We start from the raw sequence: 17149 nt of genomic DNA on the forward strand, positions 1-17149 counted from the left end.
AATACATTGAGATTATTTTTTCAGATCAAAGAGAAAAAGAGGATTATCAACAATCAAAAAGATAGCTGGAAAAGTGATCTTGAAAGACAAGGGTTCTCATAAACAAATCTTTGAATATCCAGAATTGTGAGAAGCCACATTGACCAAGATTGAAGACTATTTTTTTGTTCTTTCTTAATTCTGTTTGTAATAATTCTTTGAAACAAAAACGAAAGCGAGAAAATCCAGCTAGAAACTGGTGACTACTTTCTTGGGTGAGAGTGCTCAACAAGAAAGAGTTGTACTTTGATTCTGTGATAGGTTGCTGAGTATCTACAAGGATCAGAGGGTGATCAATAGGAAAAAGATCATTAAGATAGATAGGTTTCGGGGAGGAAACTGGACAATCTGTAATTGATTCTTTCTATTGGAGAAGAAAATCTGAAATCCGTTTGGATTTGCAGGACTGGATGTAGGTTGTCAAGTGGACAACTGAACCAGTATAAATCCTTGGTGCAATCTTCTCTAACCCTTAACTCCTTTGATTTACTATCTTGATATATCTGTATATGTGATTAAAATTAGATGCATGTTAAACATATTCTGTGATAAGCAATATTGTTTAATCTGATAATTTGACTTGTATGCATCTTGATTAATTTCATATCAATCTAATAAAACTTGCTAATCTTGTATGCCACAATTTAATTTCCGCTGTGTGTATGAAATTGATTTAATTTCATAAAGAACTGATACATTCTGATATATTCCGCTTATTACGAGGTCATATATACCAACAACTCATTCATGTTTTATTTATTCAAAACAAAAAACTAAATTACAAAGATTAAGGATGAACATTCGATTTTTAAAATCAAACAATAACAATAGTAGTTTGTTTATATTTACTTAAAAAGAATTATCTAATGAGTTTAAAAGATTTTTTTAATGGTATGTAGTCTGACAATTGTTTTACAAAATAAGCTTTAAAAAGTGTTGGTGTTGTCTATTTTGTACAACCTACCCTTGGCTCTACTGCTTCATGCCTTTTGATTCCCATGTTCACCATATCTACAGCTTTAGTTGTTCCTTTTTCAAAGGGATCATTGTCGACTTTCATGTCAAAGTTTGGGTTTCTCATTAAACTTAAACTTTAGCCCTCCTTGGATGAGTGTTTTTTTGTAAACTTTAGTTAAATATATAGTTAATTTGATAAATTCTTGACTACAATTAAAGACTTGTTATTGTGACAGATTATGACAATGAAAAAAAGTATTTTCTTATTTTAATCTAAATTATTTTTTTATCATAAGATTATTGTGAGTACGACATCATTAATCTGGATATATCAATATATATTTAATGATCTTTATTGAATAAAAATTAATAGATTTTATTTATTAAATTAAAAATATCATATGATGTATTTGTGGTGATATGATCATTGAACTAATTCAATTGAGACTTTTTAATAGTTATCATTACCTTAATTTGTCAATAGAAAAATCTCAAGAAGAAATATAATAATTTTATTTGATATGATTATCTAGTAATTATTAACAAGTTATTTATCGATTTTTAATTCTAGACACCTAATACTTCAAGATGCTAGTTGAAAAGATATTGAGTATAATTAAATACTTGTATAATTAATGATTAATCAAGATGAAATCCGTCAATTTCCAATAATAAATTTGAGCTCTATGATAAAATAAAACCCCTAGTCAGGAAACTAAATGATATAAGAAATGTGTTTTTTGAATCATATATATTAACTTATCAGAGTTTACAATAATATCATGCTCTAAAGTAAACAATTGAATGGAAGAAAATACTAAACTATTCTTCTAGTGGTTTTTAAAAGTAAAATAAATACTTCATATATACTTTCTAGACGTTGAGGAGCGCTCTAACTAGACCTCTAACTTGATTAGTGTATTAATTTGATTAATCTATTATCGGTTTAGTATTGAACTTATAGGATCACACACAAATGAGTGTTCTAGTTTTTATTAAAGAAATATTTTATTATTTGATAATTAAATTGGGGAACTTAGTTAATCAAATATAAATTTTCTAAGTGAAAAATTACTGTATTATATGTATTCACGGTTATGAAATAATGCATTTTGAAATTATATTTCTTCATGGAGAGTGGTCAGCACGACATAGACACCGCTCAATTTCTTTTGTTCCACTATTCAAAGGTTGATTGTAAAAATAGCAATGAATAGTGCATCTTTCATTATTTGTGCATTATTTCTGTTTGATATTATATGTTGGCACAACATTGACATTAACATGGTCATGCATTACATAATTTATTATTTCTTTGCTTCTAAATGCTCCAAAGAAGATAAGCAAATTTTGATGCATCAAACTTGAAAGATGCCTTAAAAATTTAAAAATTAGGTCTAAAATGAAAATACTATGTGAAAAAATAATTTGCTTGACGATTATTCTCTGTTTTACATTTATATTAAAAAAGTACACTAATATTTAAAAAGGATATATTAATCAAATAACCATTATCTTTCTTTGATTGTTAAATTTTTAACCATTTGCATTTTTTCTATTGATAATTTGTCCTATGAAGTGATAATATTGATTCAATATTATATAAATAATATTAGCCAAATACTTTTTAACATCTTTTTTTTAACATATTATTTGATCGGTTTAAATTTAAAGTCTCATCAAATTCATATGAGACTCACATGATTTAGTGAGATCTATGTGAATTTTAACTAATCTTAAAGTGTGTTAAAAAATGTGTATTAACAAGTGTGTTGCTAACAATATTCGTATTATTATTCGTATTATGTATTGCGATGAAGTAATTCTCAAATTTTCATTCTCAAATAATTGCATATTTTAGATTTTAATCAGTAGTTGATATTATCTTTTTAGCAAATATATTATTTTTAATAGAGTGTATGGTTGGTTTCCTAATAATATATGTTAAGGTATCAATTGGATTGCAAAAAGACAATACTTTCTTTGTGAGGATAGACATCGAATTTACTATAAATATAGCAGCAGTACGTCCTTCAGACTCAGAAAAATACTCACTTGACTTATACCACTACATAGTTTCATGGAGTTTACACATATCTCTTTTGTAGCTCTACTCTGTGTAAGCTATTTTCTGTTTTGCTTTATCACTATTTTCATTTTGGTCTTGTAAATTACAAATATTAAATAATTTAGTTTATAATGTTAATTATTTTTGTTTTATTTTAGTTTTAACATTTTATAAATTTCTTAAATTTTTATTTGTTTAAATTTAATTGGTCTATTACATGATAAATATAAAAAAAAAATTATAATTTATTAGATTACAAACGTTTAAAATGTTGGGTTTTTTTATAAATGTTTAAAATTTGTACCTTATGAACAAAAATATCGAACATTTATAATTTTATAGATTAAAGTATACAATATATAAAACTCACATAATCAAAGTATTTGTCGTACATTTTTAAATTAAAAAGATAAATACAAAACATAAAAAAAATCGAGTGTTTAATTTTTTTTAAATGAAACGAAACAAGTTTATAAGAATTTAGTAAAAATCTAAAAATAATTTAAGCCAAAATATAATTTAATAAAAAGTATAGATGAAATACTTTATGATTAAATTTTTGTCCAAGTCCCAATGGTTTGAGTTTGAATTAAATGTCACAAGTCACTTTGTCTTATTTCAACTTTTGTCTTTTTCTTTATTATATTTTATTGTCTTATTTTAAAATATATTTTCTTCATATTCACATAAAATTATTTTCATTATATAGTAAAAAGTATATCATAGAATTATAAAATCTATGTATATACATGTCATGAATGAGAAGGAGCGAGATGAATTAAATATATGAAATTACAAACATAAACAACTGATTAAAAAAATATTAATAAGTTTGAGTAAAAAAATATAATAAGTGACTAATTATGAATTAATGTATTGATTAAAAATATACATATTTAAATAAACACTTTTGTTTAGCACTTCGATATTCTAGATTTTAATGTGTTTGATAACTAAATATGCAATCATATTTATTGTCATGTATTTTTTTAAATTTACTTATTTTAAATAAATTAAATTAAAATTTCTTTTTAATTTTGATTTTATAATATTAGTATTTATCCAACAAAACTCTAAAATAACATATTAGTGTTCTAGACATTGATTGACACCTTTTGTTTTTATAAACAATTATTTAAGGGAGTTTAATTAGAGATACTTCAATCTATTATCACACACACACAAAAAAAGTTAAACTCTTGTAAATAATCCATTAGACAATTACAGCAATCTCAATGTATAACAAAATTACTAGTCTTAGATGAAAGTATTTTATCCATGACACAAATGTCGACCTCCACCAATTTTTTCTTGAAAGATTAATTACTCTGATTCTTTACATTGAAAGTGACTCCCTAACTTGATGATGTTTTGCAGTTGGTTATCGTGGGAATTGATGCATCTCAATCAGGAGAAGAATATTGGAAATCTGTTTGGCCAAACACTCCTCTGCCTAAAGCTCTTTTAGATTTGCTGCTGCCTGGTTAGTAAATATAAATTATTGTATATTTTTTGAACATAGATTAATTAATAAATATTAATATTATTAAATTAAATATTATATTTTAAATTATAATAATAATTATATCATCTAATTTTTTTAAAAATATATATATAAAACTATTTCGGCTTCTTGTAATTATTTTAACCTTTTAATTAAGTCCAAAATGTCGTTAATAGGATAAGATGAATATAGCTAATAGCTACTCATGTAAAACATACTCTCCTTCTAATTTAAATAGATATAAGTCATTTAAATTTTTTGCATATATATTAAAGAAAATAATAAATAGAAGAAATAAAATAATTATTTTATTAGATTATCTTTATTAATTATTGATATATTTTATGCTATTATAAATGAAGAGTAAAATTAATATTTTACAAATAATATATATAATAGTAATTGAAAGATACAATTATAAAAAAATAAAATAAAATAATATTAAAAATTGAAAATAATATTTATTGTAAAATAATTTTGTAAAGCCACAATTATTTTAATATGAGACTTTTTTTTTATATTCTATTTTTTTATTTGACCAAAATGCTACACTCTGAACAAAAGTACAGAAATACCCTACTTTTTTGTTCCAGTTGCTGATCGCAACCTGAAGATGCGACAAAGTGGAGAAATTTTTTTTTTACCCCTTAATAGATGGTCGCATCCTGGAGATGCGACATTCTACTGCTATATTTATTTTTGTTGCCATTTTATAAATAATTATGTTTATTATTATTTAATAAATAATTAAAATATTTAAAAATTTAAGATACTATCAATAAAATAAAATACATTAATAAATAATAATAATAATAGTAATAATAATAATAATTTTAATAATATTATTAATTTTAATAATAACAATAATAATGATAATAATAATAATAATAATAATAATAATAATAATAATAATAATAATAATAATAAAATTATATTGATACAATAAAATAAAAATATATTAAATTAAAAGAAAAAAATACATTAATTCTGAATAGATGTGCCAACAATGTTTGGACAATGTTTCCTAGTATGACCAGATACCCGACATAATTCATACTTTCTTGGGACTCTATCCATAGTGTCCATTTCTGTTCTAATGAGTTTGGTGTTTGAACGACCTTTCTTGGCTCTCCGCATTAGTGGATTGTGACCACCTTAACACCGTCATATTGTGGTCAATATCCTTCGTTTGGTATGGGTTGGAACGCTTCGTCGTAGACTTTTAGTATCGTTTCCACCTTGTACACATTAGGTATAAAGCTCCAATAATCATATTTGATCCTAGAACATGCTGCTATCACATGTGAACAAGACATATGTTTAACTTGATATTTCCCATAGTCGCACCAATTGTTAAGAAGGTTTACACTAAAATGACCAATTGATCGCCCTTCTCTTGGATTTACCGTCTCGTGGACCATGAAAGTATGGTTGCTCCAGAAGCTAAAATTGATGTATTTCTGATTTCATAAAAGTTATGCATGTTTTTGTGTATACCTGACCAGAAGCTAAAATTGATGCGTGTTGTTTCGCCATGGTTGAAAACAGTGTCCGTGTTTTATAATATGTTGATTGAACCAAAACAGTGATGGGAAGGTTGTGTGGTCTTATTAATATTGCGTTAATCGACTCCACAAGGTTGGGGGTCATCTGACCCCAACAACTACCTCAATCAAATGCTTGAATCCATCTTGTCGTGGTATATTGTTTAACCATTTCAAAGCTTCTGGATTTATGATATTGATTTCTTTGCAGTAGTATCGATATGTAGACTCATTGATTGAGTAACCTGTATTAAAACAATAGACACTGCATTATTACACTAATTATAAAAATTAATAATTAAATTATTCATTAATGATAAGAAGTAAGAATTAAATTATTACCCATAGAAATAACTTTTTTTTTCAAAGCATTATCCTAAAATTCCCTTGCAAAATTTTGTGTAATATGTCGGACGCATAACACATGCTTTGACGGAGGATCTTGCCACCCATTATTCAGATTATTATAAGCACTCTTGATAGATTCGTGTCTATTTGAAATCAAACAAATGTTGACTTGTGGAGTGACTTATTTTCTCAAATTTCTCGAAAAGAAACTCCAACCTTCTTTTGTCTCACCTTCCAGAAGAGCATAAACAATAGGAATTACATTGTCGTTCCCATCCTGTGCAACTGTTACCAATAAAGTTCCCTTATACTTGTCGTACAACCAAGTCCCATCAACTTGTAAAATTGGTTTGCAGAATTTAAACACAGATATGCACGAAACGTAAGCTCGAAATAATCTATGAAAGATTCTCATCATCCCATTTATCAAACCATTCTCATGAAAAGTTGGGATCGTTTCCATTTAAATTTTGGTTCCTGGAGCAAACGTTTGCATAGCTAATAACCATCATGGAAGTTGATTGTAAGACTCTTCCCAATTGCCATAAATTTATTTGATCGCTTTATTTTTTTTCCAACCAAGCCTTTCTATAACTTACTGTGTAGTTGTGCAAAGCCGGAACCTGAGCAATAATGACCCTTCACTTTGATTGAAGGGTGCACTCTCATAACTTGCATTATGATTGCACATATCATGTTAGAATTGAGTTTCATATGATCTTATGATAATGCAGAATTTGTGCATGTATGAGGCGGCGCATTCAATTTACCAATCACCCACAATTCACTCTTTTTACGTTTTGAAGCTATGCATCTAAACAAACAATTTGGATTTGAACAATTAATAACGTATCTTTCTAAATCTAATTTTTGCATCACAAAATTCAATTATTATTTTAAATGATAACGTTTGATTGCATGTACACATTCATCCTTGTTCTGAAACTTTATTCCAACCGCAAAAGTTTCATCTACTGTTGGGGCTTTGTCAATGAACATGTGATCAAATTCAGTTGGTTGGTTTGTGGTGTCTAAATTGATGTTCTTCATGTGAAATGGTGGATGGAATACAGGTAGGATAGGTTGATCTTCTGCTTTCATATCTTCATCAACATCATTGTATTTAGAATCATCGGATGATTCATCAAAGTATGTTTCATCCTCTTCACTATAGTCACCTAATTCTTCCTCGTTGATATTATACAAGACACTAAGCGGAAGATCATATTGTGGACTTGTTGGGAGAGATTTGTGACAGAGTTGTTGGGAGACATTGTGGACTTGTTGAGTTTGTTCATTTTGGCTAGAGTATGGTTCATAGTGTTGTGATAGAGAATATACGTCAAGTTGATAAGGGGTTCTTTGATCAAAAGATGGAATGTAGTCGGGTTGATAATGATCGAATGATTGGATGTAGTTGGGATTAGGTACGTTTGAGGTTGATGGTTGATTTGTTGAAGTAGGACCACTTTCAAATGTAATATATAACTCGATGGTGCTGATTTGTGACCACTGTGCATAAACATCAAACATGAGTTGAACATCTTCGTCATCGCAAACCTTCATCAGTTATCATGACACTGTCGTTGAGTTGTAACTTTTTCTTAATGAAATTCTTTAGACGAGCTAGGTTGCTGCTAGAATATACTTTGAACACCTCTTTGTAATCACTTACAAATGTTTTACCTTCAACTCCATCGACAATTGAACCATTGTAATAAACAACACAAATGACTTGTTGAGCAACCATGATTATGTAATTGATTAAGTATGAAATGTTAGACTGTATGATGAGATAGAAGGTGTGGTGATATAGTGTGATCTAGTTTTCTATTTATACAAGTTAGTAAAGTGTAGAAGATCAAAATTTAATATTTAATAGAATCAATTTGATTGGTCCAAATAAAATAACAAGGATTCATATTTTTCTACTGAACCATCCATAGTCATTGATAAATTAATTTGGATGGTCAAGATTTAATATTTAATAGAATCAAGTTGATTGGTCCTGGTAAAATAACAAGGATTCATATTTTTCTACTGAACCATCCACAATTGCTGATAAATTAATTTGGATGGTCAAGATTAAAGGTTTAATAGATCAATTTGATTGGTCCAACTAAAATAACAAGGATTCTTACTATTCTACTGAACCATCCACGACTGTTGATAAACTACTTTGGATTGTCCAAATTAAATAAAATGAAATGAACAAGGATCCACACCTTTGACTGTAACAAGCATCCACACTTTTGATTGTAACTAGGATCCACAACCATCGATTAGATGAAATGAGTGGCTCGAATTCATCCGTAAGGGATCGCAACCTGGGGATGCGACGTCTCAAAGAGAGTGTTGCCTGGGGATGCGACGTCCCAAATGGATCGCTGACGGGGGGGATCGCAACGTGGCCCTGCGATTTCCTAGATAAAGTATCCAAACCAACGTTCTCAAATACACTTCCTCCAACATTCTTAATCTAAATTTCTTAAATCACATAGCTGAAAATTTCTACAATGCATTTGTAATTTCTTCAAAGTTCTCAAACACACTTTCTCCAATTTTTCTAATGGAATTATCTACAAATCACATAGCTGAAGTTCAATACATTAACGCATTTGTAAGTATTTTATATTAGTGTCATATATATTGAGTATTTTATATTACTATCATATACATTATTTTCAAATATATTAGCGTAGTACTTTATATATTATTAATTTCATATACCCTCCAAGGACAAACTGAGATGTCATGGCCATGTCAACAATAAACCGAACGAAGCCATATTACCATATTTGCAACAGGTCGAATTTGGTGAAGTGATTAAACTTGAAAACTATAAAATAGATCTCTGTTTGATTACTGCTACGGTTGAAAGATGGAGACCAGAAACTCATACTTTTCATCTCCTAATAGGTGAATGCACAATAACTTTAGAAGACATATACTACATTTTAGGATTAAATGTTTCTGATTTTCCTGTTAGCGGTTCAAATTTTGTGAATGTTAAAGATGTTTGTCAAGAATACTTTGGAGTTATCCTACCCGAGGGAGCAACGAAGGGTAATTTATTAAATTAAAATGGCTTAAAGATACTTTTGACGATGTTGGTGAAAATGCATCTGAAGTAGAAAAAGAAGCATCATGTCGAGCATATATACTACGTATGATCAGAGAATTGTTGGTGTCGGACAAATCCAACAATCGTGTACATTTAAAATATCTTTCACTCTTGGGCGATTTAAATAAAGCATCCCAATATAGTTGGGGTTCGGCAATTTTAGCAACACTCTATAGAGAATTATGCCTTGCTACGAAACCCGACGTGATATCGATGGGAGGATGTGCATTGTTGTTGCAAAACCGGACATAGTATCATTTGACTTGTGTTGCTCTAGATGCACCAAGTGCATGAATATTTCCACTTGCACAAAGGTAACTATTACACATAATTTTTTTTATTTTTTTTAAAACTTATTACTTACCATATTACTAATTTTATTATATTTTTTATATATTTGATAGATTTAATTTCGGTGGTCTAAATTTCAGTAGAGTTCCTCACAATGATATAGAAGGATATCAGAATACAATCGATCATATGATGGTTCAGGAAGTAATATATTCATTTACATCTAGTTGCACTTTTTAATTATATATTTTTTATACCTCTTAATATTTACTTTAGCCTATTTTTTAACATATCAGTTTCGTTGGAGACCGTATCTCGGATTCCAACATGAGGTAGCCGAACAAGAGATGAACACTTGGACTGCATGTACCTATCTGCATTATTATCATATCATCGAAAAACATTATGCAGATAGAGTCACACTTTCAGTTTGGCTTCCATCAACAAATTCCGCAACCTTCGGAGGATATGACAATCTATCATGAGGTCGACATGAGGCGTGACATTGATGATAATTGGAGTGTGGTTTGAAAAGATGAGATTTAACATTAGAATGAACGTTATAATTACGTATTGCAAGGTCAATTCATAGAAGGTGTTTTACACCAGAGTAAAGAATATATGAATTGGTTCATACATCACACCAAATTATATATATATATGTGGAAAGATACCTGTGTGATCCACGTTTGCAACCTTCAACATATCCTGATGTTCACTCAACCCCTCAATCAATCCCACAACAACATAGCATGCATTAAACACCATTTTTTATCATCACCACCACATCTACATGAATCTGCAGATATACTGACTCAGTACTACGTTCCTTCAGTGCAAACAATACCAACTCCCGTTAATCCGACATGGAGTGAGATTTTTTATAATTTATTTGGTACTCATTGTACAACTCCTGAGTCGGCTTATGCTATTTTTGATTCCATGTATAACATCAAAACTCAAATTTATACCGAAGCAGGTGGTAGTGGTTCTAATCCACAGAAATATTATGACGAAGATAATGATCAAATTGAGGATCAACCACAACAACCTCAAGCTGTACAAAAGGCTAGACGAGTTCGACCGCGTAGATGTGGAACTGGAGGCTATTTAGATAGAAATAATTAATTTAAATTTGATATTTTTTTTTTAGTTGGTAGTATTTTTTCTCTTTAATTTAATGTATTTTTTCTTTTAATTTAATGTATTTTTATTTTATTTTACTAATATAAGTTTCTTTTTATTATTAAAATTTATATTACTATTAAAATTATAATTATAATTATTATTATTATTATTTGTTAATGTATTTTATTAATAATATTTTGAATTTTTAAATATTTTAATTATTTATAATTTATTAAATAATAATAAAATGAATTATTTATGAAATGACAAAAAAACAAAAAAATATAGCTGTAGAAAGTCGGATCCTCGGAATGCGACCATCTATTGAGGGATACAAAATTTTTTCTTCACATCGTTGCATCCCCAAATTTTGATCAGCAACTAAAGCAAAAAAATAGGACATTTTTGTATTTTATTTTTCTGAGTGTGGCATTTTGGTTAAATAAAAAAAAGATATATAAAAAAAAACCTAATATGAAGTGTATGATATGTTGTACCAATATAATTACATAAATGGCATTGCATTTGACTACCGATACAAGGTATTTGTAATTTATGTTGGCTTATCATTAAAAATCCTTCCCCACCAAAAATCTTAATTAAACAAAAGCTTCGCAACAAGTTGCGAACCATTACATTATATATTTCACACCTACAATTAAGTGTTAGATAATATTATTATATATTAGTAGTAAGGGTATTTTAGACAATTCTATACAATTCTATTCTTTTATATATATACTCATTGTAACCCTATTAACTTTGGTTTTGGTTCATTCTATGTTATGAAACCCTAGAGTGGTTGTTTCTCTTCTTCCTCTTGCTTTCTCTTTTCTTTGTTAACATGGTATCTAGAGCCTATTTCGATCCTCCTTGAATGATCCCGCCTCTATTCCGCTGTCGAGTTCCCAACAATTAGGGAATATAATTATAGTTTCTCTTTTCTAACATTCCAATATTTAGTGAGATTTTTTCGGTAAACCGTGTCTCAATTCTGGTTTACCCCTTCTTTGTAGCTTTTCGTTTATTTTCAGTAGATCAGTCGGAAAAAAAATTATTAGGGTTCTATAAACCTTTCCACAACCCATTAGGGTTTGGCGCTCTAACCAACCGAGCTAAAAAGAACAATGGGTGGTAAAGTTTACTTTGAGAATCATTATTATTTGCATGGTTATTGGGGGATTTTGATTGATCGTTATGAAGAGATGATTGAGAATTATCATCCTAGGATCTACCGTAGAGAAGAGAGAGAGACTATTTTGATAGAAAAGGCAACCACCAAAAGAGAAAAGAGAAGAGTAACCTTGTTCCCGATTTTGTTAAATCAGTCTCACAAAAACATCGATTGCGCATTCGTTAACCGTTGGATTTGGCTGATTTTTGGATAGAAGGTTCACAACATTCAGGTCTTCGTCTTCAACGGTCGGATCGGTAAAACGATGTCTGTAGGGGGAGAATTCATGCTCGCACAACACCAGGTTATCCCTAATTTATTTTGTCTCAGTGATTTTGTTTGTCTCATTATTTGTATGGCTTTGAGAGAAGGTTTAGAGGTTCATTGTGTTGTTTTGAAAAATGGGTTTTGTGTTAATTTGTATGTTGGGACTTCTTTGGTTGAAATGTGCGTGAGAACTTTGGTTTCTTGGACTGCTGTTATTGTTGGGTTTGCTAGGTGTGGGGATATGAGTGAGGCCAGGAAGCTTTTTGATGTTATGCCTGATAGAGATATTGCTGCTTCTAATGTTATGATTGATGGGTATGTGAAAATGGGGTGTATGGATTTGGCGAGGGATTTGTTTGATAAGATGAAGGATAAGAAGGTTATTTCTTGGACTAGTATGGTTCATGGTTATTGTGAGGATGATGATGTTGTGGCGGCTAGGTTTATGTTTGATTGTATACCTGTCAAGAATGTTCTTAGTTGGAATGCGATGATTAGGGGATATTGTGAGAATAGACGATCGCACGATGCGTTGAAGTTGTTTTGGGAAATGAGGGGACGTTTGGATGTGGAAATGAATAAAGTGACGGTTGTGAGTGTTCTTCCTGCTGTTGCTGATTTGAGTTCTTTGGATTTGGGTGTTTGGATTCATGGGTTTGTGCAAAGGAACCGACTTGATGAAGATGTTCATGTGTATGCTTTGGTTGATATGTATGCAAAATGTGGGGAAATTGGAAAAGCTAAATTGCTTTTTGAGGAGATGAATGAAAAAGATACATCGTCGTGGAATGCTTTGATAAATGGTTATGGTGTCAATGGTTGTGCGAAGGAAGCGTTAGAAGTATTCGCAGCAATGTTACGGGAAGGATTTGAACCGAATGAGATAACAATGACTAGTGTGTTATCTGCTTGCAACCATTGTGGTTTGGTAGAGGAAGGAAGAAGATGCTTCAAAGAAATGGAGAGATTTGGAATTGTGCCTCAGATTGAGCATTATGGTTGTATGATTGACCTTCTAGGAAGGGTTGGATACTTGGATGAGGCTGAAAATTTGATCTTCTGTGTTGTCTCTCTGTCTGTTGCTTCTTCTGTTTGATTGCTAATCTCTCTAGTGATTTGCTTTGTTGCTTCTCTCTTTGTTTAGTTTGGTTTGATATGATTTAGTTTTGTTTGGTTCTATTTGGTTTGGTTTGTTTGGATTTGGTTTCGTGGTGCTACTTCTTTGGTGGTTCCTATCTGTTGATTTTGATATGGTTGTTGCTCCTTGGTTTGTTTGGATTTGGTTTCGTGGTGCTACTTCTTTGGTTGTTCCTATCTGTTGATTTTGATATGGTTGTTTCGTGGTGCTACTTCTTTGGTTGTTCCTATCTGTTGATTTTGATATGGTTGTTGCTACTTAGTTTGTTTGGATTTGGTTTCGTGGTGCTACTTCTTTGGTTGTTCCTATCTGTTGATTTTGATATGGTTGTTGCTCCTTTTTTTGATCGCTCCTTTTTCGGTTTGATTTTTTGTTGGCTTGGTTCTTCTCTTTGATTGTTGCTTCTTCTTTGGTGACATCCCTCTTGTCCCCCCGGCTGTCCAACCACCTCTTGCGATTGTTGATCCTCCTCGTTACCCCTCTCGTCATCATCTTCAGCATAGAATCATTACTCTACCGTTTGTCTCTTCTTCTTTACAGATTGCTGATTTGTTCACAAAGATGCATTCCATTAAACGTTTTCGTTTTTTTTAGTTGACAAACTCTCGATGCTCCATGTTAATGCATCGTGAGTTTGAGGGGAGATGTTAGATAATATTATTATATATTAGTAGTAAGGGTATTTTAGACAATTCTAGACAATTCTATTCTTTTATATATATACTCATTGTAACCCTATTAACTTTGGTTTTGGCTTATTCTATGTTATGAAACCCTAGAATGGTTGTTTCTCTTCTTCCTCTTGCTTTCTCTTTTCTTTGTTAACATTAAGTACCTTTATTTATGATTCCTTATGAGTTGTTTTCTAGTAATATATGACAATTATGATCACTTAGGAATTTGGTTTCGTCTTTGATGGTGCAGATAAGGGAATCAGTGTACCTATTGGAAGCCAAGAAGAGAAGCAATATTGGACCGTCTTTTTTGAACATGACCTCTATCCTGGGAAAAAAATGAGCTTGGGCATCCAAAAGAATTCTGAAATTCAACTATTAACATCAAGGGAACAAGTGTCACTAAAAAAATCAAGCCAACCTTTTGGAATTAATGTGTGGTGGGATCAAAAATCAAGTGAAAGGGTAAGTCAAACTTTTGGAGTACACACATGGGGTAAAAAAGATACCCATATTCTTCATGACTATTGTTGGAGCTCAAGAGCAATAGGGGAAGACAAGCACTGTGCACCATCACTAGAATCAATGATGAATTTTTCCATTTCAAAGCTTGGGAAGAACATAAAAGTGATGTCAAGTTCATTTGCTCAAAATCAAAACCAATATGTAGTGGAGGAAGTGAAAAAGATAGGAGACAGAGCAGTGATGTGTCATAGATTGAATTTTGAAAAAGTTGTATTCTATTGCCACCAAGGCAATTCAACAACAACTTTCATGGTCTCATTAATGGCCTTTGATGGAACTAAATCTAAGGCATTAACTATATGCCACCATGATACAAGAGGTATGAATCCCGATATGCTTTATAAAGTACTCAAAGTCGTGCCTGGAACAATCCCTATTTGCCATTTCATTGGCAACAAAGCAATTGCTTGGGTGCCTATTGATGCTGTGAGTGACTCTGTTGATCATTCTCGTGCCATCTCTGGTTGAAGATTTCTCCATCTCTAGTTGAGAATATCTTATGTTACGTGTATAGTGTATTCTGTATAAAACTTGTTAGAACTGAGTTTGAGGTGAGGTTTGCCACTCTAACACTGCATGGCCAATTTGTTTTAGTTTCTATTTGACAATGAGCAAAAAATTGTTGTGTTTGATGTAGTATTATTGAAAGAAAGAAAAAAATTACAAAATCTCATGATCATTCATTTAGGTCAAAGAAATAATATGACCAAAATGGACTAATGTTAAAAGTAATTAAAATCAAAAGGCTTAAATATATAATTGATCCCTACATTTATGAGTTTTTGTTTTGTTTTAGTCTTAGTAAATTTTTTTGTTTCACTTTTGTCTTTGTAAATATATATATATATATATATATATTTAGTCCTTGGTATTTTGTTTTAATCCTTGTAAAATTGATTTTTATTGAAATGAGTCAATACAATATAAATATAATATTTCATTTTAGTCCCTTGATCATTAGAGATATAAGGAATTGCAGTGACAAATTTCATTAAAATTCAATTTCGCAAGAACTAAAACAAAAGGACAAAGACTAAAAACAAAACAAAAACTTACAGAAACTAAAATAATAAAAAAAAACACGTATTTGTAGAAATCAATCATATATTAACCAAATCAAAATTACCAAAAGACCAAAAGATATGTAGGATCAATATGACATATTTTTTTTCCGGTTAATATGTAGGAACAACATGACAGTTTTTTTTTCCCAGTTAATATGTAGGATCAACATGACATATTACCTGAAGTTAGGGCTGTGCAAAAAATCCAGTTATTAGGCCCAAATCCATAATTGAATCCAAATCTATTTTAAATTTTTAGTTAAAATAATATGGTTATAATCCAACTTGTTTATTAACTGGTTGAATATATACTCATGTTTAATTTTTGGATTTGAATTTTAATCTGGTTATTTTTCCACTCTTAATAACCAGATTAAAATTCAAATCCAAAAATAACCAGATAAGAGTGGATTAGCAACATTCATAATTTTAATCTAAATTAAAATTCAACTTCATTCTTCCATTTATCTTTTCCTTTTCTAAATTTCAATCATTTCCTAACTTAACAGTACTTCATTTTTTTCTCCATTTCTACGGGTATTAAGTTTTGTATCATTCTTTCAGTAGCACGAGTTTTCAGTAGAAATTTCACCATTTTCATTACTTTAACAAACTCTCATCTTTTCACAACAAAAAACTTATTTCCTAAAAAATATATTTGCCTTTTTTATACAATAAAGTTCATACCTTCAGTTTTAAAATAATGCATAAAAACATAACACATTTTTAATAACTTTATTTTGTACAAATTAGTCTTTTTGTTCATCTTAGACTTTTCCTTGATATATATATATATATATATATATATATATATATATATATAAAACATAACTCATTTTTAATTATTTCATTTTGTACAAATTAGTCTTTTTGTTCATCTTAAACTTTTTCTTTTGACATCTTATATAAGTTTAATTATTTTTTATTCTTTCATATTTATAAAAATGTTATATATATTAATATATATATATATATATATATTATTTTGTCATATTTCACCCTGTTGTAAATCATTTATTGATTTCTCATATTTTTTTGTCTTTCATTTTATCTGAGGGTGTATGTCAAATTTGGAGAGTGTTGCAGGTTATGGTGTAATACAATGTATAAATTGTAATTTACATTCATTTATTACTGATTGGATTATATGGTGAGGATTTATTTAAGGTAATAAAAAGAAAAATATGCTCAAGTTTGCTCCTAGTTTTGTCTTCATAGTTTCATAATGCATCAAATTTTTGAAGTTAACAAGTTATATCGAGTTTTTCATATATAATATCAAGTTTTCGAATTAATTAAAAATA

At 29.7% G+C, this 17149-nt stretch overlaps 1 protein-coding gene across 1 annotated transcript; it reads left to right on the forward strand.

Moving 5' to 3' along the window:
- Positions 1-2988: 2988 nt before the first annotated feature.
- Positions 2989-15413, forward strand: LOC101493053 (embryonic abundant protein VF30.1-like). Its single transcript, XM_004511118.4, has 3 exons — positions 2989-3115; positions 4442-4547; positions 14507-15413. Exons 1-3 carry the CDS (start codon positions 3077-3079, stop codon positions 15247-15249), a joined length of 888 nt encoding a protein of 295 aa, XP_004511175.1. The 5' UTR covers positions 2989-3076; the 3' UTR covers positions 15250-15413.
- Positions 15414-17149: the final 1736 nt, after the last annotated feature.

This window comes from Cicer arietinum, chromosome 7 (genome assembly GCF_000331145.2).
Source record: "Cicer arietinum cultivar CDC Frontier isolate Library 1 chromosome 7, Cicar.CDCFrontier_v2.0, whole genome shotgun sequence".
Classification (NCBI taxonomy): domain Eukaryota; kingdom Viridiplantae; phylum Streptophyta; class Magnoliopsida; order Fabales; family Fabaceae; genus Cicer; species Cicer arietinum.

Bases quoted from the DNA above. Each gene is read 5' to 3' on its own strand.
- LOC101493053 (XM_004511118.4), top strand. From the start codon at position 3,077: ATGGAGTTTACACATATCTCTTTTGTAGCTCTACTCTGT. The intron at 3,116-4,441 runs GTAAGCTATTTT...GATGTTTTGCAG, and splicing joins CTTTTGTAGCTCTACTCTGT to TTGGTTATCGTGGGAATTGA. The intron at 4,548-14,506 runs GTTAGTAAATAT...TTGATGGTGCAG, and splicing joins TTTAGATTTGCTGCTGCCTG to ATAAGGGAATCAGTGTACCT.